Source organism: Oryctolagus cuniculus, chromosome 1, assembly GCF_051225735.1.
Source record: "Oryctolagus cuniculus isolate XC-2025 breed Fujian yellow rabbit chromosome 1, ASM5122573v1, whole genome shotgun sequence".
In the NCBI taxonomy this organism is placed as follows: domain Eukaryota; kingdom Metazoa; phylum Chordata; class Mammalia; order Lagomorpha; family Leporidae; genus Oryctolagus; species Oryctolagus cuniculus.
In genome coordinates, this window is record NC_142867.1 from 11550396 (window position 1) to 11575702 (window position 25307).

The 25307-nt window shown below is 58.2% G+C and overlaps 2 protein-coding genes and 1 long non-coding RNA gene across 4 annotated transcripts; 2 read left to right on the plus strand and 1 right to left on the minus strand.

The window, feature by feature from the left end:
* Positions 1 to 733: 733 nt before the first annotated feature.
* On the plus strand, positions 734 to 14073 carry SLC15A3 (solute carrier family 15 member 3). Its single transcript, XM_002709017.6, has 8 exons — positions 734 to 1344; positions 4978 to 5267; positions 7550 to 7697; positions 9462 to 9572; positions 10243 to 10411; positions 12351 to 12509; positions 13207 to 13362; positions 13766 to 14073. The coding sequence occupies exons 1-8, from the start codon at positions 805 to 807 to the stop codon at positions 13918 to 13920; spliced, it is 1728 nt and encodes a 575-aa protein (XP_002709063.1). The 5' UTR covers positions 734 to 804; the 3' UTR covers positions 13921 to 14073.
* Positions 13989 to 25097, minus strand: TMEM132A (transmembrane protein 132A). Of its 2 annotated transcripts, none has more exons than XM_051854739.3 (11): positions 24830 to 25097; positions 22235 to 22449; positions 21846 to 22064; positions 20952 to 21283; positions 19891 to 20040; positions 18660 to 18855; positions 18417 to 18560; positions 16871 to 17073; positions 16279 to 16558; positions 15699 to 15890; positions 13989 to 15268 (listed from the first exon to the last, which is right to left on the minus strand). In XM_051854739.3, the coding sequence occupies exons 1-11, from the start codon at positions 24927 to 24929 to the stop codon at positions 14237 to 14239; spliced, it is 3063 nt and encodes a 1020-aa protein (XP_051710699.3). In that variant the 5' UTR covers positions 24930 to 25097; the 3' UTR covers positions 13989 to 14236. The 2 variants fall into 2 exon arrangements, with proteins under 2 accessions (XP_051710699.3, XP_002709237.4); XM_002709191.6 differs by having other exon boundaries at positions 18660 to 18858; positions 24830 to 25095.
* LOC149128290 (uncharacterized) lies at positions 18794 to 20986 on the plus strand. The gene is made up of 3 exons (XR_016216709.1): positions 18794 to 18931; positions 20142 to 20373; positions 20851 to 20986. It is a non-coding gene; the product is annotated as an uncharacterized LOC149128290 (long non-coding RNA).
* Positions 25098 to 25307: the final 210 nt, after the last annotated feature.

Sequence of the window (25307 nt, forward strand, 5' to 3'; positions counted from 1 at the left end):
CTGATTGGGAGAGGATTAAGCCCGAGTGGGATCCTGGAGAGAAATGAAAGTGAAAGGAAAGATTCCCACAGGCTCCAGGGAGGCTGGCAGAGGTGGGAAGGGAGGTAGCAGACAGAGGAGGAAGGGAGGTTTTTAGAAAGCTGGGCAGGCAGGAGCCCTGTGACCCCGGCTTTCACTTCTCCTCACTAAACACCATGTGACTTAGCGGGCCACGGGGGCCAGGGAAAGGGGAAGCCAAGGGGAGCCCAGAGTTTCGCAAGAAACACAGAGAGAGGGAGAGAAGCTGAGCCGGGGGACCGAGGGAGGGGCAGATCAGAGAAGGGAGTGGCAGGGGCTAGCAGGCAGTCGGGGCTTAGGGACAGCAGGGCCACTGGGCCCTTGCCCTCCTAGGTGTCACCAGGAGAGGGGGAAAACAGCTGAGAAAGGGGGACCATCCAGGAGAGAGGGGGAGGGGCAGAGAAGGGCAGGGAGGAAGGGTGGGCAGCGGGAAAGGGGGAGGGGGAGGAAGGGTCAAGGGCCCGGCGCAGCAGAGAGAGGAAGGGAAAGGGGACAGGGAGCAAGGGGTAAGGGGGACGCGGAGAGAAGACTTGGAGGTGGGAGGAGGGGCGAGCTGGGAGCTGAGGATGATGGAGGAGTAGAGTGAGAGAGCGACCGAGCGCAGGGAAGGAAAGAGCGAGGGGTCGGGGTGACCGGGGTGATCGGGGGCAGCAAGGGGGGCCCGCCAGTTTGGGGGAGGGGGAGAGGAGGGGACCCGGAAGTCGGGGGTAGAGCAGAGCTTCGGGGGCGGGCTCCGGGCGGCCCACCATGCCCGGGCCGCGCGCCCCGGAGGAGCGGCGGCCGCTGCTGGCTCGCGGAGCGCCGGGCCCCCGACGGGGGCGGCGGGCAGCGGGAGCGGCGGTGCTGCTGGTGCAGATGCTGGAGCGCGCGGCCTTCTTCGGCGTCGCCGCCAACCTCGTGCTCTACCTCAACAGCAAGAACTTCAACTGGGCCGGCGAGCAGGCGTCCCGCGCTGCGCTCGTCTTCCTGGGCGCCTCCTACCTGCTGGCGCCAGTGGGCGGCTGGCTGGCCGACGTGTACCTGGGGCGCCACGGCGCCGTGGCGCTCAGCCTGGTGGTCTATCTGATCGCCTCGGGCCTGCTGCCCGCCACCGCCTTCCCCGATGGCCGCCGTTCCTTCTGCGGCGAGATGCCCGCGCCCGAGCTGCGGCCCGCCTGCCCCTCGGCCGGGTGCAGCCGCACCTCGCCCAGCCCGTACTGCGCGCCCACCCTCTACGCGGGGCTGCTGCTCCTCGCGCTGGCGGCCAGCTCAGTCAGGAGCAACCTCACCTCCTTCGGAGCCGACCAGGTGAGTGGCGGGAGGGCCTGCCGGGATGATGGGAGGCCCAGGGGCTGTGAATGGAAAGCAATGGACAGAACATTGAAACCCAGGAGTCAGGAGGCTCTGGCCCCAAGCCTGACCTTGAACAAACCGCTTCCCCTCTTTGCACCCAGTTTCCTTATTTGAAAGAAGATGAGGTGCTAGCCCAACCCAGACTAGTGAGAAAGCCACAGTTGGATGCCTTTGGTCTGTGTGCAAGCCCCATGCTAAGCACTTCAAGTGTTTTAACTACCCAAGAGGTGGGTAGTATTATGGCCGTTTTACAGATAAGGACACTGAAATTTCGTGACCTCCATCATCTTGTCCAAGATGGCAAAAAGAGCAGGTCAAACAGCCTGCTAAGAGCAACAGGGTCGTAGGTCCCGCCAGAACCCCACCTCTCTGTAGCATAGGGATGGGTTGGGGTAGGACCAGCCAGTTCCTTCTCACCAGGTTGTCAGGGAGACTTGTTGGAACCCAGCTCTGCCCATCAGGGTCCGAGGGCCCTTGGGAAAGTGTCCTCACCTCTGAACTTTTCCATTTTCCTTGGCCAGAGCATGGCACACAGGAGAAATGCAGTAAATATTTGCTAAAAGAATGAGTGAATGCCTACCAACATGGTTATATGTTGATAGCTCTTCCCAGTGGGATATTAGACAATAATTAAAACTAATGTGGAATATTATTGAAGCAATCACAGATGGTGTGGATGAGCAAAAACAGGAGGCAGAATGGCACGCACAGTATGAGCACAGCCATGGCAAGAGAGCAGGCGCCAGCCAAAGGGGGAACTGGGAAAAAATGCCTTTTCATGAAAAAGGATTTTGTTTATCTGAAAGGGGGGGAGACAGAGAGAAAGAGCTAGTCTTCCATCTCTTGGTTCACTCCCCAAATGGTTGCAACTGCCAGGCTGAGCCAGGCTGAAGCCAGGAGCCAGGAACTCCAACTGGGTCTCCCATGTAGGTGGCAGCGGCCCCCAAGTGCTAGGGTCATCTTGCACTGCTTTTCCCAGGTGCATTAACAGGAAGCTGGGTGGCAGCAGAACAGCTGGGACTTGAATATGGGATGTGGGTATCACAAGTGGCTGCTTAACCCACCGCACCACAAAGCTGGCTCCAGGGAAAAGCTTTCTAGCAGTAGTATGACCAGGTCACTGGACGAATTGCACTTTGCCCCTGTCTCTGTTTTTCTTTAATTGGGCATATTACACTCACAATTTTTGTTCATGTATTTATGTATGCAAATATTTAATGACATAGAGAGAGCTCCCATTAGCTGGATCACTCTCTAAATGCCTGCAGCAGCTGGGGTAGCCAAAGCCGGGAGCTGGGTGCTCGATCCAGGTCTCCCATGTGGGTAGCAGGAACTAGTTATTTGAGCCGTCACCACTACCTCCCAAGGTCTGCACTGACAGAAAGCTGGAGTCAGGAAGTGGAGGTAGGAATCAAACCCAGGCACTTTGATGTGGGATGTGGGCATCCCACCAGCAGCACACCTGCTAGGCCAAATGGCCATCCTGGGTTTGTATTTTAAAGAACCATTTCATCCAGCTGGCATCCATGGTCCAGCACCAAGCGGTGTCCAGTGTCCTTGCCAAGGAGTCACTGATCCAGCCTGGTTTCATTCCTCTGAGGATGGCGGTCTGTGTGCTGCCAGGCCAGCCCTGGCTGTTTCTCACCCACCAACGATGACATTTTTCCAGACTGGGAGTTCCTCAATATTTTCCAATAGACATCTCCCATCTTTCCTTAATTCTCGTCTTTCATTGACATCCCACTACCCTTCCCCCTGGGTGGTGCCCTTAACCTGTGCCCTTGACCTCATTGATCAGGAGGAGTGTCAACCATCCAGTGTCCCCCATCTCTCCCTCCTCCTGGTGGCAGAACTGGAAGCCAGGGCTCTGAGCAGAGCCTATCATAGCATTAATAGAACCCCAAGATTCTTCCATTGATTGAGATAATGGACTTTGGGCAGAGAAAAACTGAGTTCACAAGCTGCCTTAGAAGGTCGGGAACCTGACCCCTACACATTGTGGAAACATTGTTAATTTAGGCAGGGATAGACATTGCTGGATTTGAGTTCCTTAAAAATGGCTTGACTGCAGTGTAGAAAGATGAGCCAACAGGAGTGGGGGCACCAGCACAGAGAGGAGGGTGCTGCAGATTCAGGGGAGGGGCAGTCAGTTAGCGGATAGGGTGTGAGGGGCTGGCACCATCTGGTAGACTGCTGTACCCAGGAGCCGTGTGTTTAACACACTTGCTGATTTCAGAAAGGGCCATCCATCATTCTGAACAAAGTGTGTCTGCTCATTCTGGAAGAACTCATTTATGTCCTGCATGGGCTACCTGTCCTCCCCCTCGGCTTTACAACTGTCATATTCATTTACTTCCAATTAATAAATGGAAGGGGCTTCTCATAGTGGGACTCCTTCGATTTTCTGCTTGAAAGTCTAGAGCAAGGACTTGCGGTATGTCAGCATGCCCCCCGTCTCCCATCACCAAGAGGAATCCTCAGAGTCTCCAAGGCAAAGCAATTTTAAACACATCCATATGGATTGTAGTTTTACATTTGGCAAAGGGGGCGAAGTATGTATCTCTCTCATCAACGCAACTGCAGAAAAGAAAGCTTGATAAAACCTTCTTAGCTAGTGGGAATATGTGCTCTGTGTGGGGGATGGTAATGAGTGCTGATATTTGGGGAGTTATTGGAAGGGGGGTCAGTTTAACAATGTGCAGAACTGTTTATCTAGAGAAATGACTCTGAGTCTCCACTGCTTTGTAGAAATACAGATGCCCGGGCCGTACCCCAGTCTGCTGAGTTGGAAACTGTGACCAGGGTCATGGGGAGGGGGACAGCCAGTGCAGCTGGCCCACACCAGTAGACCAGAAGGGGGCCTGGGGCCTGATTGTTGCAGATTGATCCAAATCCTGGGTAAAGATTTTCTCCCCATTTGTCCTTGCTAGGGGGCTTCAAAGAGGCATTTTTTTTTTCACCAGGCCAGACTTGCTCTCAGGCAGTGTCCAAAGCCACCTCTGTGTCCCCTGATTATGCCAACCTTATCTGACTGGGCATATAGCAGAGGGCGGCAAGTTGGGAGAAGGGATGGGCCACCGTACAATGCAATGTTTGCATCTCCAAACTGCAGAGAAAATTCTCAATGAGACTTGTAACTGTTCTTTCAGTAATATGCATACCTCATATTTAATAGTGTGGAACACAACTGAGATCTTTATTGGCTTTTTTCCTGGCTATAAAAGTAATGTAGAGTGCAGGTTGCTCAGTCAAAGACAAAGGAATAAATCAAGCAGAAATGAACAGAGTGGCATCAGAGACATCTGTTGTGCACGCCACTTGGTGACAATAAAAAAAGCAATGTGTGTCATGAGCATGCAAAAACAGCTGTGCCCAAATGTCCTGCTCATTAACAAGTGACTCCCAAGGGAAGGGTTTGCTCACTCATTCAACAGTTTATTGAGCGTCTACTTAGTGATCGGAGACTAGGAAAATGCCAGAATGCCCATCCACTGACCCCAGAAGTGTCTCTCTGGGAGGGAGGGGTGCAGGACAGAGAGTTCCCCTGGACGTGCATCGCCCTCACTCTCAACCCTATCTGGCTGGCAGGTGATGGATCTCGGCCGTGATGCCACTCGCCGCTTCTTCAACTGGTTTTATTGGAGCATCAACCTGGGTGCTGTGCTGTCACTGCTGGTAGTGGCCTTTGTCCAGCAGAATATCAGCTTCCTGCTGGGCTACAGCATCCCCGTGGCCTGTGTGGGCCTGGCCTTCTTCATCTTCCTCTTTGCCACGCCTGTCTTCATCACCAAGCCCCCCACAGGCAGCCAAGTGTCCTCCATGCTTAAGCTGGCGCTCCAGAACTGCTGTCCTCGGCTGTGGCAACGACATGCTGCCAGGCAAGGAGTGGGTTCTGGGTGAAGGGGGACCCCAGGCCTGGAGAAGCACTGTACTTCCTCTTGGGAGGGTTGGTCCAGACGGCAGACACTGTGGTCAGCCCCAGTGGACAGCCCTTCATGATCAACTGAGGATAACAGTGGAAGTCAAGGTGGTGCCGGTGTTGGTGTCATTGCTGGTGACTCTCTAGCTGTAATAACTGTGAGAATGGTCATAGTCTTTTTTTAAAAAAAAAATTTATTTATTTTAAAGGCAGAGTTAAAGAGAGGCAGAGATAGAGAGAGAGAGGTTGGTCTTCCATCTTCTGGTTCACTCTCCAGATGGCCACAATAGCTGGAGCTGTGCCAATCTGAAGCCAGGAGCCAGTAGCTTCTTCCAGGTCTCCCACGTGAGTGTAGGGGCCCAAACACTCAGGCCATCTTCCACTGCCATCCCAGGCCAAGCAGAGAGCTGGACAGAAGTGGAGCAGCTGGGACTCGAACCAATGCCCATATGGGACGCCAGCACTGCAAGCAGTGGCAGTGACTTTACCTACTGTGCCAGGGTGCTGGCCCCATGGTCATGATCTTGACAGTGATGGTGGTGATATTGATGGGATGATGGTGTTGGTGTCTGTGATAAAGGCAAACACTAGTAATGGGAATGGCAATGGCAATGATGGAGATGATGGGACCAACAAAGGTCACTGAGATATAACACAATTCTACACTCCCTGTTATTAAGTATAACAGAGTCTTAAGAAATCAGCCAACATTGCTCTGCCCACCATAGGCTGATGTCCAAGAGGGAGGTTCTTAATGGCCTTGCCTATGTGCAGTAGGTTCTTTCTGCCTTCTCCTTCCTTATTTAATTGACTATTAAAGCTAAACACATTTGTCTGCAGACCTTGTAGCTGGTTAGTACTAACAACAGGATCTAGATGGAAAAGGTGTGGAACATGCTTCCCCCAACCTGACATATTGCTGGAGAATTGGTGAGGAGTCATCAGGTACCAAGTAGTCTGGTTACTTTAATTACATACTGCTGCCTAACAAACCACACCCAAACTGACTGGCTTAGGCAACCTTTTGATCCCCTCTCATGGTTCTGTGTGTGACTGGGCTCAGCGGAGCAGTTCTGCTATTCATTATGTCACTGCCATCACTTGAGGGCTTGGAAGGTCTAGAACATCCACGTTGGCTCACACATGGCTGGAGTTGGTGTAATCCCAACTGGGAGGGTCAGCCAGAGCTCCTTGGTGCCCCTTCTTGTGGCTTGAGCTTCTCTCAGCATGGTGTTCGTGTAGCAAGAGGAGGGGGCATTCCAAGAAGGACTGTCCCAGAGGGAAGGATGCAGAAGCCACAGGTCTTCTTAAGTGAGTGGCTTGGAAGTCCCAGAGCACCACGCTGCCTCCTTCTCTTGGTCAAAGCAATCACAGGGCCGTTCAGGAATCGGTGGCAGGAGAAAAGAAATGTACTGGTTGGTGGAGAAATGACATTACATCCTGGGCGGGGAGGAGTTGACGGTGGCTCTCTTTGGAGATGATCATAATGTTGCTTCTTCTGAAATCTCAGAGGATAATGCAAGGCTCTTGGGCAACAAGGGATCAGAGACCCCTCAGAATGAAGGGCAAAGGGCAAAGGTTATAGCAGTGGTTGACCTATCCTGCCTCGTAATGATGTTTCCTCTACCCCTGCTTCTCTACGGCTGACCTCCTTGTCACAGAGGAGGAGGCTCTGATGTCGACTGTTGAGGAAGACAGACTTGGAGAGTTTGGGCATATCAGATCTGTGATAGCTTCTCCTTGTGTCGGGCCTGGGCTGGAACTCCCCTGGTTCTGTGGGAAGCTGATGCCATGAGTCCAAAAAAATCCCTTAAGACTGCTTGCCACAATCCCTGGTCTTACTTCCCCCAGGACTCAATGGGGCCACAGCTCTAGAGTGGAATAGCTCTCCATCAGCCTCCTTTGCTACCAAAGAAAGAGGGGATAATGATCCTACCGACAGTGGTGGTGCCAGCAGTGAAAATGTGTGATGGGGCAGTGATGGAAACCCCTGGAGAGGATGATGGTTGCTCTCTGAAGGTGATGAAAGTAGGGGTGCTGGCCTTGCTGGTGGTGGTGATGGTGACATTAGCATTGGAGGAGATGAGGTGAGGAGGGCAGCGACGGTGGCTGTGATTAATGGTGACAGTGGAAGTAGGAATAACTGAAAAGACGGTGGTGGAGGTGAAAACGGTGGCCCTGGTGGTGGGAATGATGATGATGGTGGCTGCTATTTTATTTGCTGTCACTGTGGCCTCACAGAAACTCCCAAAGCACCCACCTGGTGCCTGACCGGAGGTTTCCCCAGCCTGGTCCCTCCCACGAAGAGGACATTGCCAACTTCCAGGTGCTGGTGAAGATCTTGCCGGTCTTGGTGACCTTGGTGCCCTACTGGATGGTGTACTTCCAGGTAAGCACCCTGCCTGTCGCTCCCCCTCTCGCAGAGGAACGACACTGGACCCTGCGCTGTTCTCTTTGCCCGGCCCTTCCTGGGTTTGCTGCCGGTCCCTCACTCGCGGAGGGACGACGCCGTCCCGGGTTAGCTGCCAGCCCCCCCCCCCGCCTCCGTGGAGGGGCGGCACACCGCCGGCCGGCTCTCTCGAGGGCTGCTCAGATGTTCCTCAGATGTTCCCTGGTGCATACTGTCTCTCTCCTCCTTTATAGTCCTCTTCCACCAACCCATGCTCTGCTGCCCACACGCCGAGCACGCTGCTCTCCTCCAATCAGGAGCAGGATCAGCTCCTGCCACTTGTTAGTCAAATTGGCGAGGCAGCTGCGTAGAAGTTGTTTGCTCTCTCTCAGCGCCATATTGTGGGAGATCAGATGCATAGAATTAGTCCTAGTTCCAGTAATTTAGTCTAGTCTCAGTTGCTCCCCACACCTGCCCTTTTGCCTTGGGGGCACCTGGCTCCCCAAACCCTGAATGGGTCTCAATTCTCACCATAGAAGCTCAGGGCATGCAGGAAGAGGAGGAGCAAAGGGAATTGCTGCTATGTTCCAGCTTATGTGGGACCTGCCACACACCATCCCTTTATAGTCCCCTGGGTGGTAGAGCAGGAGGAATTCTGGAGAGAGGCCTGAGGCCCAGCTCCTTGAATAAGTCATCCCACCTGTCTGGGCCTCAGTTTCCTTATGTGTCCACAGCGTACAGACTCTCCAACTTGGCAGCTGAGGCTGAAAGGGCGTGTTAGTTGCCCAAGGCCCCACAGCAGGTCAGAGGCAAGCCCAGTACACTGGGCACTTTGCAACCATGGTTCCCCAGCCTGGCTGTGCCTCAGAATCAGCAGACTACAAGTCAGAATTGCTGGGGAAGTCTCTAGTTTAATAAACTTCTCCGGTTTGAGAGCTCCCTCCCACCCCCCCATACCACTTCTCAAAGGAAAAGTTACTGCAGTATGTGTGTGTGTGTGTTGGGGGGGGGGGGGTGTTTGGTGGGGGTGGGAAGAGAAAGTCACGGTCACTCCCTCCATAGGCCCATTGGCTGGAGCTGCCAGCTTGCCACCTTCTTAGGGGTGGCACAGAAGGTGTCCGTGATGGGACAGGTACATGGGGGCTGTGGGTGCCCCCATGGTCAATTCTGTCATGCTGGTTGTAGGAATATTGACATCCCACTATCCAGTTGCTAAATGCTCTGAGTGGCCCAAGTGTTCTCCCCTAGGCTGGCCCCTCTTGTGGGAGTGTCCCAGACCCTCTCTGTTATGTAATCACTACAAGGGCGATGACTGGTATGGCAGGGGGCCCCCAGGCCCTGGTCTCGCAGCCAAGTCAAGAGCCGTGCTGGAGTGGCAGTGCCTGTTTGGCTCCTGGCTGTGTCAACCTGTGGGACTCAGCCTGGCTTCAGGGTCAGCTGAGAACTCCCTGTGGGTGCAGCCATGTCATTCCCGTCCCTGGTTCAGAACTGTTTATCCACGCCTACTCCAGAGACACATAGGGGTCAGTCTTGCTGGGCCCGGGCTCTGGGATGACGCAGCAGCTGAGAGCAGAGTGAAGGCCACACCCTGCCTGGCCGGGTGGAGGGTGGTGGGTGGGAAGGTGGCTGTCGCCCAAAGCTTGGAGAGGGGACAGCTGCCCAGCTGCCCTGTGCTCCTGGGAGCTGGGAGCCCCTGGGACTGGAGACAAGGCGGCCAGCTCCATGCCGGTTCTGTTCCATCCTCACCTCCCTCTGTCCTGGCAGATGCAGTCCACGTACGTCCTGCAAGGTCTTCACCTCCACATCCCGAACATTTTCCCGTCCAGCCCCACCAACAGCTCCACGGCTCTGAGAGCCCAGGACAGCAGCTACAGGGTGAGAGACCAAGTGTGCGTTCAGCCCTGGGTTCATAACAGGCCATGGGCGTCCTCTTTTCTCCACGTCCTGCCTCCTGCTGCAGGGTGACCTCAGCTACAGGAAAAGCACGTGGAGGCGAGCCCACATGTGCTACAGTGAGATACCCTGCTCCGCAACCCCCAAGAACTCGGGCCAGCATCACTGCCCTACAGTGCTGCCCTGAAGCAGACCCCACTGCCCACTGCACACCCCCACGTCCCCCTTCAACTCCACCTGTTCCCTCTTCCCTTGAGGCCCTTGACTACCTACAGCCTTACTTTTCACAAGAACTTTCTAAAGCCAGTTCCTTGGTGTTCTTCAGCAATGGCAGATAAATGACATAGTTGCCATTAAACGCCCCGTCCTTGACAGTGGCAGACATCATTAATCAATCAAGCCATTTTTTTTTTTCATGCTGAGCCTTGTAAGTGTTCCAAGCAGCTACTACCAGTTGACAAAAGTTAGAATTCGAGATCCTCCCTGATCTGGTCCCGCCCCCCTGGTTATGCAGCTGAGGAGGGTAGTCCCAGAGAGGGGAATGGGCTGGCCCTGGGCCACTGAGGGTCAGTCTGAAGTGGAGGGCCCCTGACTGCAGCCCAGAGCCCCTTCCCCTCTGCTAGCCTGCCCCTCTTGGCTCCCTCCTGCCCAGATCCCGGAAGCCTGGCTCCTTCTGGCCAACGTGGTGGTGGTGTTGATTCTGGTCCCTCTGAAGGACCACCTGATCGACCCCTTACTGCTGCGGTGCAAGCTGCTTCCCTCGTCTCTGCAGAAGATGGCACTGGGGATGTTCTTTGGTTTTACCTCTGTCATCGTGGCAGGTGTGTGCAGGATGCGGGGCGGGGGGTGGGGAGCGGGGGCGGCTCTGCTCCAGGCTGATGTCTCTGCCCCTGCACCAGTGAGGTCAGTCCCGGCTTCCCCAGGGGGCATGGGCTGCCCTGCTCCAGAAAGCTCCCCAGAGGGGCCAGCCTTTCTTTTGACAGACAGGGAAAAATGCTGGCAGGGGTAGGGGCACATCTTTCCCCCAGTGGGCTGTAAGCCCCTTGAAGGCAGGGATTTCTGTCTTTCTTGGTCACTGCAGTAAGTAGCAGGCCCTCAACAAATGTGTGGAATGAACTTTCCAAAGAAGACAAGTAGCCACTTAGTGGTAACTGAGGACTTTTTCTTTTCTTTTTAAAGATTTAATCATTTATTGACTTGAGAGGTAGAGTTACAGAGAGAGAGAAAAGAGGGAGAGAGGTCTTGCATCTGTTGGTTCACTCCCCCAAATGGCCACAACTGCTGGGGCTGGGTCAGGCTGAAGCCAGGAGCCAGGAGCCTCCTCCGAGTCTCCCACGTGGGTGCAGAGACCCAAGAACTTGAGCCATTCTCCGCTGCTTTCCCATGTACATTCAGCAGGGAGCTGAATGGGAAGTGGAGCAGCCGGGACTTGAACCGGTGCCCAGGTGGGATACCGGCACTGCAGACAGTGGTTTAACCCACTGCGCCACAGTGTGAGCTCTGGGGCTTTTTGTTTTTAAAATGTCCTCCCTTCTTTCATTTCAAAAGGATTTGAGGTCATTTGTAAGGCAAAAGGGCTCCGCTCACTAAGTCTCATGTTTTTCACTTAGTGACTTTAGGATCCCAAGGGAGTTCAGCCTCACAGGAGGCGAGGTGAGGATTAAAGGAAGTGAGTGAGGTCTGTAAGGCACCCGGAATATGCCCAGAGCCAGAAATGAAAGCTCAATAAACACCATTGTCCTAAAGTGTGAAAACCAAGCGAGATGCTTTTTCAGCTGTGTGTTTCACCCTATTTCATCCTTACAAGAATCCTGGGGGCCGGCACCCTGGATCACTAGGCTAATCCTCTGCCTGTAGCACCGGCACTCCGGGTTCTGTCCCGGTTGCTCCTCTTCCAGTCCAGCTCTCTGCTGTGGCCCGGGAAGGCAGTGGAGGATGGCCCAGGTCCTTGGGCCCTGCACCCGCATGGGAGACCAGGAGGAAGCACCTGGCTCCTGGCTTCGGATCAGCGCAGCGCGCTGGCTGTGGCAGCCATCTGGGGGGTGAACCAACGGAAGGAAGACCTTTCCCTCTGTCTCTCTAACTCTGCCTGTCAAAAAAAAAAAATCCTGGGACTTTGTTTCCCGCTTCTTGCATAAGGGAATTGGGTCTCAGAGAAGTGCAGTGATTTGTCCAAGGTCACACAGCTTAGCCGGTGGCTGGGGCAGGACTGCAGCCCAAGTCCTCTAACTCCACGCTGAAGGTTCATTCTGTTCCACTGGGAGTTCAACTATCTCCTGAGCAACGGAGACAAGGAGATAAAACGGCTAAACTTGGCTGCCAGGTTAGAGGCACCTCACCGTCAGTGAGGCCATGAAAGGAACCGGCGGGGAAGCCAAACATGCGGCGCCTCAAACCCAGTCCCATCTGCTTATCAGTTCTGCGGCTCTGGCCTGTTTCACTTTCTTCAGTTCCAAGCGTGCACACTAAGCGCTTAGCACATAACAGACCCTCAATGAACAAGAGTCATTGATGAGACTTTTTCTTACTGAGCTCAAAACCTAACTCTGAGCTTCCTAACAGCCAGGGCAAAAAGGGAGGGGTTGGCACTGAAATCCTGACCCGCGGTCCGCCTAGGCTGGTATTCTTTTCTTTGCCTGCTCTTCAGTCCATCATTGGCTACTTAATAATGCCCATCACAAAGCAAGCTGTGCCATGGGCTAAGCTGCCTGGGATGGGCCCGGCTCAAATTCTCCCCACCCCCCACTCGCTCCTGAGCAGGATGCCTGGAGAGAGAGCGCTTGAACTACATCCACCACAACGAGACAGTGTCCCAGCTGATCGGAAAGGACCTCTACTACGCAGCACCACTGTCCATCTGGTGGCAGATCCCGCAGTACCTGCTCATCGGGATCAGTGAGATCTTTGCCAGCATCCCAGGTACCCTGGATCCCCGCCCCCGCCCTTGCGATCATCAGGGACAGAGTCTGGTGAGGCCTTCACCCAGGCCACAGCTGGGTTTCAGGGGAGGCGAATTCAGCAGGTGGCAGGAAGGACCTTTGGGGCAGAGGGGTCAGCATAAGCCAAGCCCCAGGCCTCAGGATGGGGGAAGGGAGGGTGGAGGCGTGGAGGGGGGGCTAGACCTGGAAGTTGGGGTTTCTCCTGAGGGCAACGGTGCTCCCTACCCATACTGCTCAAGGAGTTTGGCAGGGGAAAGATGGACCCATCTGGCTGTGCCAAGAGGGCAGGAGGAGCAGCATTCGCTGGGACCACGCAGGAAGCCCCCGGGGGGCTGGGCACATTTAGAAGAGATGGAAGAGGCTGAATGCAAAAGATTTGGGGGATGAGGCTGAAGGTGGGCGGAAGGGGCCTGGAGAGTGGGAGTGAGGGTGGTGCAGGCCTGGAGGAGCTGTCGCTGAAATGGGGAGCCCAGGAGCAATCAGGGAGGGGACACAGAGCTCTGGGGCCAGGTGTGCAGCATCCAGAAAGGTGTCTGGAGAAAGAAGCAGGCGGGGGGTGGGGTGGGGGGCATGGCCGTGGCTACCCAGACTGTCATCCAGGGAAGCTGGAGTGGAAGCGTCCGGGGCCGGGGGCCTGATCTGCTCCTCCAGCGGCCCCTCCTCCTCGTTCCCCACAGGCTTGGAGTTTGCCTACTCGGAGGCCCCACGCTCCATGCAGGGCGCCATCATGGGCATCTTCTTCTGCCTGTCAGGGGTGGGCTCCCTGCTGGGCTCCAGCCTGGTGGCACTGCTGTCCTTGCCCGGGGGCTGGATGCACTGCCCCGAGGACTTTGGTGAGTGTGGGGGTCTCCCCAGGAGCGGGACACGGTGGAAGGGAGGCTTGGAGCGGAGGTGGGCAGCTGCTACCTGCTTTGACCATGGGCAGAGTGAAGTGGTGGGCTGGACCCTTGAGGAGAAGAGATGCTGGCCCAAGCTCAGCCAGTTGCCCACAGCATGGCCTCTCTTCCTTGGGTCTCAGTTTCCCCAGTGGCCCTCCGAGAGGTTCCTTCCTGCTGCTGGAACTCTGCCCCTCTGGCTGGAGGATCATCTTGCACGAGGCATTTGTGTGTTTTGAATCTGGGATGCACAGCTTCCTGATGGGGGATTGCACACACCTCGGGGGACCCTTGGGAGCTGGAGAGAGCCACCCAGTGTCCTCAGACCCCACCCCTGACCCGTGCCGATCCCCTTCCCCAGGGAACATCAACAACTGCCGGATGGACCTCTACTTCTTCCTGCTGGCCGCCATCCAGGCCGTCACAGCGCTCCTGTTCATCTGGATCGCTGGCCGCTATGAGAGGGCAGCTCAGGGCCCAGCCTCCCAGAGTGGCTCCAGCAGGGACAGGGGCTGAACCCGCGGCCCTCCCTCCTCCCTCCCCTCCGCGCATCTCTCCTGGATGCAGACAGCAGCAGGCCCGGCTGTGGTTTCCCTCTCGGTTTATTCTGTACCCAACATTAGCATGAAATGGTTTCCATAAATAAGGGGTCTGAGCCCTTCCTCACAATCTGGTCCATGACAAGGGGCAGGGCAGAGGGGACCGGGCAGGGGACTTGGATCAACAAGCACCAGAGAAGGAGCAGGAGGAGCAGCCAGGGCCTTGACGGGACCCCTGTCCCTGCTGCCCCGGCTGGCGGCCGACCTCGCTGGACCTCGCAGGCTGGGCAGGGTCAGGAGCTGCCCCGGATCCTCTCCATGTAGTTCCGAAGCTCCTCTGGGTCCTTCAGCCCCATGTCCTCACACACCCAGCGGATGTCCTCCTCGCCCGCCACCAGGATGGACTGCACAGCAGGGGCCCCGACGGGCTCCTCGGGCAGCTGGGCTGGGGGCACTGGTGCAAACGTCACAAACTCCACGCGCTTCCGCCGCCCCCCAGCCTCCTTGCGGGCCAGGGTGCTGGAGGAGTTGGCAGTGCCCCCGGGAGGGCCTGGGGCTGGGGTTGGGGCCTCCCCTCCTCCCCCGCTCTCACAGGGGCAGCTCCCCTCCGCCTTGGACGGGCCAGGGGGCCGCCGGTCCAGCTGGCGGCTCAGCTCCTCCTGGTCAGTGCCCAGCCAGACCCAGTTGTGGGGCTGGGGGGAGGCGGGGTCGGTGGCGTTGTCGGGGGGCTCTTTGCGCTGATAGCGCAGCACGAAGACAATGCCATTGACGAGGAAGATGAGGATGGCCAGGCAGAAAATTCCCAGCAGGGCGTACATGCCCAGCTCTAGGTCTGTGACGCGCTGAGGCGCAGGGACCATCTCTTCCTCTTCCTCCTCTTCCCCCTCCTCCTCCTCCCTGGCCCCCTCTTCTGCCCGTTCAAACTTGCCCCTCACATCCATACTGCCCCCTGCACTGCCTGCTGCCCGCCGCTCACTACCTATGCTGGGCTTTGTGGCTGGTGGGCCCTGGATGGGGCCAGATGGGAGAGCTGGGGCCGGAGTGGGGGCAGGGGGCAGCCCCAGCCAGGCAGTGCCAGAGGCCAGGGGCACACGGTGGCGGCCCCGCCGACAGGGCTCGGGCGGGTGTAGAGCCACGTGCAGGGGCAGCCCCTCGGCGCCTGCCCCACTCACCACCACCCCGAGCCGGGCGCCCTGCTCCTCGGCTGGCAGGATGGCACTGGGCTCCTCAGCTGAGACGGACAGTCCCAGGTCCCGGCGGTCGTAGAGCTCGGCAGGGGCCAGTGTGTGGTCGGAGAAGGCCAGCCACAGGGAGAGGGCCACCTCCTGCAGGGCACACGGACACAAGCAGAGACACGCGAGGGCACGCACGCATGCACACAGACCACTCCCACAGAGACAGGCCACACGGAGGAGGAGATCAGAGAGAAAACAGAGACACAGGCAGGTGGACAAAACACAGGGAGAGAGGGGACGTGCGTCAATCACCTGTCTGCCACTTAGCCCTGGAGTCTGAGTCATCAGGAGGGGCCTCAGTAAGAGCCAACTAGTCAACCTCCCACTGCCACACTCCAGCCAGCCACTGCTTGATCACCTCCAGCCACAGAGAGCTCACTACCTCTCAGGGAAGTCAGTCCTCATTCTGAATGCCCCCAGGTTAGGGGTCAAGGTCCCAGGCCCCTTCCTCCCATCCCCTTCGGCCATCGTCCCCCAGCTGGAGGTGTTGACCTCATCCCCCTGACCCTCCAGCTGTCACCTGCTTTGGGGCGGGAAAGGCTGACTGTGCCCAGCACGTGGCTGTGACTTCCCCAGGATGGGCAGTGCCCCGGCTCAGGGCCAGCGAGATGCCCATCACCGGCTGCACCCGTAGCTCCAGCACCGAGACCTTGTCATCTGTCACAGCCAGTGCCTGCTCCCCCAGGATGGAGTCAGACAGCGGGGAGCGCACCTGAGGGTGTGAGAAGGAGCTGGAAGTGGGGGGGCTCCTATACACACAGCCCCCCACCCAAAGGCATTCAGTTTCTGTCCCCACAGCTTGCCCTCCTCCACCCACCCTCTGCACCCCGACTCTATGATCCAGACACACCTGGATCCCAACCTCACACCTGGGGGGGAACGTTCCCTCCTCCCTCCAGATGGCCCTGAGATACCCACAGCCCAGCTCCTCCTACCTAGCATTCTCACCTAGTCCCCAGCCCCACTGTGCTCACAGCTCCTCTCCCCAGGGACACCCTGGCCTCTCCCACTCACGCAGGAACCCTTTGGAGGCCACCCACACCCTTCTCAGCAGTGGGGTCTGGGCAGGGTATGCTCTCCAACGCCCCCTGCTGGCTCACCTCGATGGAGGTGACACCGGGTTCCCGGCCAACCAGGATGCGGCCGCCCTCCAGTGCGGCGACACGTGGGTCCTGCACGCGGGCGTGCGGCGCCACGAGGTGGGACACGTCCAGCAGCCAGTCCGGGCCGAGCAGGTACGTGAGGTGGCGGCCGCCGTCCAGCGGGTGGGCCGCGAAGGGGGCAAGGAAGCGCACGCTGGCACGCTGGTACTGCAGGCGGCAGCTGCGGGCGCGCCTCTCTGCCTCCTCCGTGGCCACCGCGGCCTCGGGCTCCGGATCCCTACAGAGGGGTGGCCGGGGCCAGGGCGTCACCTCCACCCCGTCCCCTAGAATCTTCAAGAGGATATAGCAGTGAAGATAATGGACAGAAACCTCAAGGGACTTCCATTCTCGGGGGAGGAGCCAGAGACACTGTGTGGTGACTGCAGGCCACCAGGGACAGCTTGGAGGGGCCATTCTCAAAGTGGCTGGAGGTTGGACGGTGCAGAGGGGCAGGAACACCTGGGCAGGTGTTCTTCAGACCTCAGCTGGGTCGCCTGGCTGGGTCACCGGGGCCCTCTCAGTCCCATGGCTTCCGCAAGCCTCCACTCACCCTTCAGCCGGGCCGGGCACCCTCCAGCCGCGGACCTGCTCCAGGGTGGTGTCGCTGAGCTCTATGCGCAGGGGCAGCAGCGGGGCCCACACCGTCAGCTGCAGCGAGGCCCGGAGCCGGCGCCACCAGAAGTCCACCCGCACGCCCCGCGCTCCCCGGCTCTCTGTGCCAGCCACAAATACAGCATCGCAGGCCTCAGACACCTGTGGGAGAGTGGAGCGCAGGTGTGGGCAAAGCTATGACTCAGGTGTGAGCTTTAAGATGGACCGCGGGTTGGGGGCAGGTTAAGCCACAGCTTGGGCTGCCTGCATGCCACATCCCAGTGCCTGGATCAGTTTCTGGCTCCTCTGCTTCTGATCAGCAGCAGGTGGTGGCTCAAGTACTTGGATCCCTGCCACCCTGTGGGAGACCCGGATGGAGTTCCAGGCTCCTAGCTTACAGCCTGGCCCAGTCCTGGCTGTCGTGAGCATTTGGGGGTGAACCAGCAGGTGGAAGATTCTCTCTCTCTCTCTCCATTTTAAATAGATGAAAATAAATAAACAAAAAAGGGCTATAGCTGAAATTCAGTTATTTCTCTGTAATGCTCAATGTGGTAACCTCGCCAATTACTCCAGCTGCCCTCGGTTGAAGATTTTCACCATACATGCAAGATCTACCCGCTCTGGAGGAACTGGGCCACTTTTTTGTTCACCTAGGGCTCATCTGGGAAAGCTGGCTGTTGGCACGTGCCAGCCTCTGACACTGGTGCTGGGGCCCTTTGACAACCAGCTAGGTAGGCAGAGGTGGGAGAGGCAGGACAGACCTCCCCACACAAGAGCCCTCAGGCAGAACACAGGAGTGGGAGCCAAGTGCTGCCACAATTGGGGAAAGACACCTTCTCCATGCAGGTGGCCAGGATTCGTGTAAGTGCGGGCTCTGTGCCTCCCCACTTAGATCTTCAACAGGGAGAAAGCTGTGCCACTCCCCCTCCCCATTCTAACCTCACAGGTCATTATGAGGCTCCAATAATGACAGTAATTTTCACCGTCATGTAATTATGATATTATTATCTTAACAGCAGCAGCTGCTGTGGTCTCACCTCCTGCTCTCTGCTGGATCCTGGCTTAGATGCTTGTCATTCTTCCAACAACCCAAAGACATATCCCTCTTTCACATTTAGCATGCCTAGGCTCAGGGAAGTTAGAGACCTGCCCGTGATCACACAACTAGCTGGGGGACAAAGATGGGCTTCAAACTAGAACTTGCTGACCCCAAGGGAGATGCTGTTAACTCCCCTAGCTCAGCTCATTTGCCAAGGCAGGGGCCTGAGGCGGGGCTTCCACGACCCCCACTTGACTGCGATGGAGAGGTGGTTGGGGCGCAAGCTGAAGCTGTGGTCTCGCCCTCTCCCCTAAGCTTTCTGGTCTCCAGAAGCTGTTTCTCCTGGGCCCGGATAGGGCAGGAGGAAAGAGCTATAGCTGAAATTCAGTTTCAGCCCACGCACCGAGGGTGCATGGCTGTGCACTCGCAAACACGTGCTCACACGCGCTGGGCACCTGCCACTCACCTGCAAGACCTGTGTGTTGGCAGACTCGCAGCCGATGTGCTCCGTCACCTCCACCAGGGCACCCCCGGCTTCCACGGTGACGAGGCGCACAGGGACACGCCGGGGCACCCCAGTCAGCACTGCCGTGTTCACCAGCTCCTCAGCCTGGGGTGGAGGGGCAGGAGAAACTCAGCCCCAAGCCCCCCAGCTCACAGAGCTCCCTGGGAGTTGGCCCCCAGCCTGCCAGAGACAGAGGCTCCTTACCTTGGCCAGTGGGACAAGGGCTCTGATGTCCCGCTCCGAAACCAGGACTTCCCACACCATTTTGTCCTTCTCTGCCTCGGGGGCCTGGCCCGGGTACTCCAGCTGCCACGTGACAGGGCGAGTGACCGCCACGCCCCCACCAGTGCCATTCTCCACCACAAATTCTACCCACAGGAACTCGGACAGTTCAAGGGGACTGCTGGCCAGAAGAGAGAGGAACTGAGTGCTTGCAGCTGCCAGACACTGTGCTAAGCACTTCCTGGAATCATGAGGTAGGCACTATGATCATCCCCATTTTATAGACGACAAAACTGAGGCCCAGAGGATGGGGAACTCTCCTATGGTCACAAGTAGAAAATGACAGGGTGATTATCTAAAGTCAGGCATCCTGGCTCCAGAGTCCAAGCCCTTATCCACTGGTGACCCTCTCTGATCCATGCAGTCACTCAGCCACCTCCAGGGGCTCTTGCTGGCTCCCCTGTCTGGCTGGTCCCCTCCCCTCAGACCTCTGCTTTCCACAAGCCATGGGGGTGGCATAAAGCACCTGGTGTCACTTTCCACCAAGGAGGGAAATTCACTCCCAAGTCCCAGGACTGGGCACTTGACCCTCTGAATAGGAACCCATGGAGTGCCTTTTGATTAAGCACCTACTATGTGGCAGGAGCTGCCCTGGGTGCTTGATGTGCAGCATCTGACTTCATTTGCACAAACCGGATGTGATGCATCATTGTCCCCATTTTGCAAGTGAGGGAGCTGAATGCTGGGGGTCAGGCATGGTGTCTGGCTTGCCCAGGGTTATTCATCAGAAAAGTGTCAGAATCATGGGGGGTTGTGACATCCACGACCCTGACCCAGGCACAAGGCATGACTAAGAAGAGTTTGTAAATGTTAAGAACCCACTAACGGCCCAGAGGAAGTAGCTCATTAGGTTGGGGGGTGGGGTGGAGGTAGCAGCTGTGTGGCAGGAACTGGGTGGCTAGGATAGGCTGCCATCACCTACAAGACTCACAGGCACTTGTACCTGGCATGTGGTGGGATCTGCACAAATGGTGGCTGAATGAATGAATGAATGAATGCTACACCTGCTTTATTCAGCTTCCTTAGAAGAGCTTGTTCTTGTGCTTCGCATGGGGATATGGATACAGTGTGCATGGCCACCTGCCGCCCCTGCCCACTAGTGCTACAGAACCAGCTGTCCCTCCTCTGCCCCCAGGGCCAGGGAACTGCCCACCTGGAGTCTGGCCCGGTGGGCTCCACGCGGTGGCAGGTGATCAGGGTGGTGTGGTGCTTAGAGCCCTTGAAACGGTCCAGCTTGGCAGTCCAGAGGGTGGGCTGGGCTGGGCGGGCAGCTGTCACATGCAGCCCCTTCTTCACCTTGATCCTGGGGAGAGGTGACAGGTCCAGTTTGTCAAGGGGGGTGCTGAACTGTGGGATAGATCCGTGGCTGTGGTCCGAGCCCCTCCTGGCTATCCTTCAACACAGGAGGACCCTGCCTCAATGCCATTCATACTGATAGATCTTCTCCATCCAGCGACAACTTCTGACTCCCCACTGCCCACAAGGTCAACTCTAAGCTGGCATTCAAGGCCCTCCGGGTTCTGGTCCAACCTCACCTTGGGCTGTGACATCTGTCCATTTGCCACACCAAAACTCTGCCTGCCCCACCTACACGGAGTATAGACACTCAGAATGGGGACCCAGGGCTGGACATGAGGTAAGTGTCCAGGAAAGATCTGGTTCATGAGTATGCCAGTGAGTAGAGGAGGGCACGAGAGACAGGGAGACCCCCAGAGACAGGACCCCACAAACCCACACACAGGAAGGGCAAATCACACTGCAAATCCTGGTCATTTGGACCAGGAAGATGGGAGGTGGGGGAGTGTGCACACGGCATGAGGGCCTCCCTAGCGGGCAGGCAGGGGCTCTGTCCACAGGCTGGGCAAATGTGGCAAGGGTGGCAAGGGGGGAGGACCTGCAGATGAATGACAGGGAGAAACATCCCTCTAGGGGGCATGAGAGCAAGATACTGCATCTTCCCTTTTCCAAGCCTTTTCCTTTGCTGCTACCCTTGCTTGGAGCCCAGCAGCGGCCCTAGAGAATGGGCAGCCCTATTGGACACAGGAGTCTTATGGAGGTGCCAGAGAGAGGGGAGGCTTCCCACATCAGGGTCTGGTGGATGCCTGTGTTGCAGAGGTCAAGGACTCCAGCGAGGCTGCCAAGAAGAGGAGGTGCCCGCTTGGTCCTGCTGCAGAAGTTCCCAGCCCTCCCCATGCCCCAGGGCCCGGTGCTCACCGCAGGGCCAGGAGGCTGGCTGTGAAGTTGTGCCGAAGCAGGACGGTGGCCCTGAAGAGCTGGTTGGGCCGCACTGGCACATCCGGCACCCGCAGAGTCACCGCTTCATCCAGAGGTACCTCCTGGTACTGTGGGGGGTCTGCTGCCCGCAGCTCCACGCCGCCCACTGGGAGAGCCTGCTCCCGGGTGTCCTCCTCCCCACCGGGACCACAGCCCCCGGGGCCCTCGCTGGCCGGCTCCAGTGTGTAGGCCAGCTCGGCCCGCGTGGTGGAGCCCTGGGAGAACCAGTGCGAGGGGAGCTCCAACTCCACCACGCAGGCGCCCAGGGATGGCTGCAAAGACACAGTGCCCGGGGTTGGTACAGAGTGGAGCGGGAGAATTCCAGGAATCTCAGCACAAGCAGGACCGAAACATACACCAGGTGACACAGCAAGCCAGCTCAATGCCTCACCCTAACCCTGCTAGAACCCAGGACCGGCCTAGCAAGAACTCAGGCTTCTTGGAGTCCTAGAGCCCAAGAAACACTTCTCTCCTGTGGCTTGCTGTGCTGGGCTCCAAGAGAGTGGGGAGAGCAATTGTAGAAGTAATACTAACAATAAAGCAAACTCTTGTGGAGTGATTCCCCGGCTATAAACTGTTCTTACATTCATCTCTTTCACTCCTTATTCCAACACCGTTATTGGAGCGTTATTGGGCCATTTTGCAGATGAGGAAGCTGAGTCTCAGAGATTACTTTCCTTGCCCAAAATCACACAGGTGGGCTTTCCCAGGACTGAAAGCAGGTGGAGCAGGAATGCAGTCAGGTGGCCCAGCACCCCCGGAGTTCCCAGGAGTGGGGTGCCTGCTCCTCTCCATCCCCGAAATTGCCCTCAGCAGCAGGGCCAGCCCACTTACCTGGAAGCGGCAGGCTCGGTGGGCAGTGCCTGCCACGTGTGTGGCATGCAGCCGGGCACAGGGCAGGCTGCCAGGCCCCGGCGGCCAATCCTGCCCTCTGAGGTGGAACAGGACCCGCGCACAGGGCTGCGCTGGAGTCACGGCCGCTTCCACTGAAATGGCCCGCACGTCCCACGGAACTGGCCGTTGATGAGGTTCAGTGACCCGAGGAGGGACCACCTGGAGGGAGAGTGAGGCGTGACCAAGCAGCAGGAGACAGGAGTGAGATCTGGGAAAATGGGATGCCAGGCTTCTAACCCCAGGTGGGCAGGAGAGAACCTCTATGGGTGCCAGCTTCCCCTTCTGGGTAGTGGGAGCACGGGTGACCCTGGGAGCCCCTCCCCTTTTACCTGCTGAGTGGCAAACGGCGGGTAGGAGGCCCGGAGAAGTGGCTGGGCCCTGGGCCAGGGCTGTAGGAGCAGAAAGGTCTCAGATCGGGAGCCCAGAGAGGAGTTGGCAGGTGGGTAGCGGCCCAGCTGCTGCACACGGAAGTGCTCAGGGGCGTCCAGGAGCTCCAGGGCTGCTGGCAGGTACACTGGGTCTGGGGGGTCCTGGTCACAGCCCACTGAGGGGGATAAGGGGTAGAGACAGGGTGACAGTTCCAGAGCTGGCAGGGGCTGCACTGAGCTTCGTCCTGGGGCAGTGACGGTGGACGGCGGAGGAAAAGGACCGTGTGTCCCAAGCCCCCAGGATGTGGTGGTGGTGGGAGGTGACACTCGCGTTTCACAGGTGATGTAACTGAAGATCGCAGAGCCTCATGTGGCTAGCATGTGACACAGTCAGGGTTTGGATCTGAGTCCAGGACTGGATGCAAGCTTCCGAGCCACTGCTTCTGCCATCCACAGACCTGGGCCTCCTCCCTCCAGCAGAGCCTTCTCGGCGTCTGCTCCTCCCCATTCCTGCCCCCTTCCCACCTGTCTCTGGTTCTCTCCCTGGGGCAGGGTCTATGCAGGAAAAGATGGCGAGGAAGTGGGCTTCGTAGAAGCAGACACCCTTTCTCTGCACCTGGGTCCCCGATCTGACTTGGCTGGGCATCCTCTCTTCCTCCCCCCATGGCATCACCATAGCAACCCACCCCTTCTTCCCTGCCCTGACTGGGTAGTGGAGTCCAGGAGTGGGATGGGAGGGGTGCAGGAGAGGTCTGCAAAGTCACTTGCCTGTCCTGGGTTTGGGGTGGGAACTGCCAGTCCCAGGAGGGAGTCAAAATAGTCCCTCCCCAGAGGAACAGCTGGCTGCACTGGTCAGTACTAACCATTAGCCCTAATCATAAAAACAGGCCTTTTTTGAAAACTAACTGTAGGCAGGTACTATTTGAAACATTTCACATGTGTTGGCTCTTCTCTTTTTCCTATTAACTCAGTGAACCAGGTTCCACTTCTGTTAATCCCTCTGAGGCTGTCAGACAGGGTAGCTGCTGTGAGCATGGAGGCTGGGAGCCAGGAATTAACCACTAGACTACCCTGCCTCTTCCTCCACCACCTCTCTCTCCACCCTGCAGGCTTCACCCTTCTACTGCGCCTCCCTCCTCCTTCAAGTCCAAGAGTGAATGCTGCCTCCTCCAGGAAGCCCCTCTTGGTGATGCACTTCCCCAGTCCCCTGGGTCTTTGTCCTCCAGGAAGCCCCTTCTGGTGATGCACCACCCCCCACCACCCCAGTCCCCTGGGTCCTTGCCACTCAGGTTGCCGCCTCTGGATTAATTATCTCCCTGTCTATCAACTAGGGACCTCAGCTTACTCATCCTGGAATTCCTCAGGCTGGACCTGAGTTTAAGTCCTAGCTCTGGCCACTCATTGTCACCTGGGAGCCTGTCTCCTCACCTGTAGGACAGGCCCCTGGAGACCCTGTGGCAGGGAGGGCTCTGCACAGGCTGCCTGGAGGAGAGATTACCGCAGTTGCCTAATGGATGTGCCCAGGCGCTCCTCCTCTTTATGGCAGGGGTTATCAGGGCTCCCGTCGGGTCCCCGGGGTGGAGAGCAGGTGGCTGAAAGCAACCCCAGAGCCGGCCCCACAGCTGGACTGCGGGTGGGATGGGAACTGGGTTTCAATCTCCTCCCTGGCTCTCCCCCAAGGAGTCTGCGTCTGAGATGCTCCCTCTGCCCCGTCCCCGTAGAGCCTAACAAGTGAGTGACTCCTGCTCCCTGGGGTAGCCCCTGGCCTCCCGTCCTCCTACTCCATTGCCTCTATAATTACCAGAGGCTCTGCAGCGCGACTCCCACGGACTCCCATCACCCAGAGCTCAGCTCCGGCGGATGGGGGAAGGACGGCAGAGCACGTCTCACAAGCCCCCCTGTTCCTTAGCATCATTCCCTTTGCTCCCACCCATGCCACCCCCAGGGCCGACCCTCACCCCCAGGCACAGGGGAGGTGCTGTGTCCCCTTCCCCCAGTGACAGGAACCCCCGCCAGGTCTGAGGAAGGCAAGAATGAGGCCGTCCCTGGAGACTCCAAGGTCGGAGAGCTCTTGGGGCAGGGGGCGGGGGCTGCCTCTCTTGCAAGTCCCCCCGCACAGGGACTGCGTTCCATTCCGGAGGAGGGTGGGCTAGTGAGGGCAGGAGGGATGGGGCCACGGAAGCGAGTCCTGCACACCACAGACGAGCGGGCAGTGGAGACGCTGGCGCGCCCGGGACAGGGGACGCGCCGCTGGGTGCCCCGGCTGGAGCGGGCGCTCGCGGAAGGTGCGGGGACCGGAGGAAAGCCCCTGAGCCAAGCTGGCCTCCGTCAGGAGTTGTCGGGGTGTGCAAAGTGAAGGAAGCCATAGAGGCAAGCGGCCCGGGTCAAGTTACCGGGGTCGGACCTCGACAGCCCTCGGGGTACGCTGCGAGGTGACTTCGCGCTCGGTTCAGCCAGAGACCCCGCAGGCGCCCGGCTCCCGGACAGCACTCCCGCCCGGCCTCGGCCCGGGCCCGGCCGCCCCTCGCCCCGCCCCCCTCCTCCCCTCCCGCTGACCTCTCAGAACGTCCAGGGCCAGGGCCACCAGGAGGCAGAGCCAGGGACCGTAGGGCCCCCGGGGGGCCGCTGCTGCGCGCCCCGCCATCGCGGTGCACATCCTTCCCACGGAAGGCGGGGACTGGGCGGGCGGCTCAGGTGGCCGCGGTCCTGCCGGGCATCTCTCACGCCCGCTCCGCGCGGGCCCTGCGCGGCCAGCTGGGTCCCTGCCGCCGCCCGCCCGCGCGCCCGCCCCGCGGCTGCAGTTCCCAGACAATGGAGCGGGAGCTGTGTGGAGGGAGGGAGCGCCGCGCAGCACATGGGCTGCCCCCTCCGCCCCGCCGGGTCCTAGTGCCCTGCGGATCCCAAACCCCAGAGCGCCACCTGGTCCGAGGTCGGGAAGAAAGCCGCTCTTCCCAGGGGACGGACTCGCCTCAGCCAGGAGGGACACGGGGTGCTCCTGCTGCGGGGGCTCCCTCTCGGAAGCTCTCGACCACGG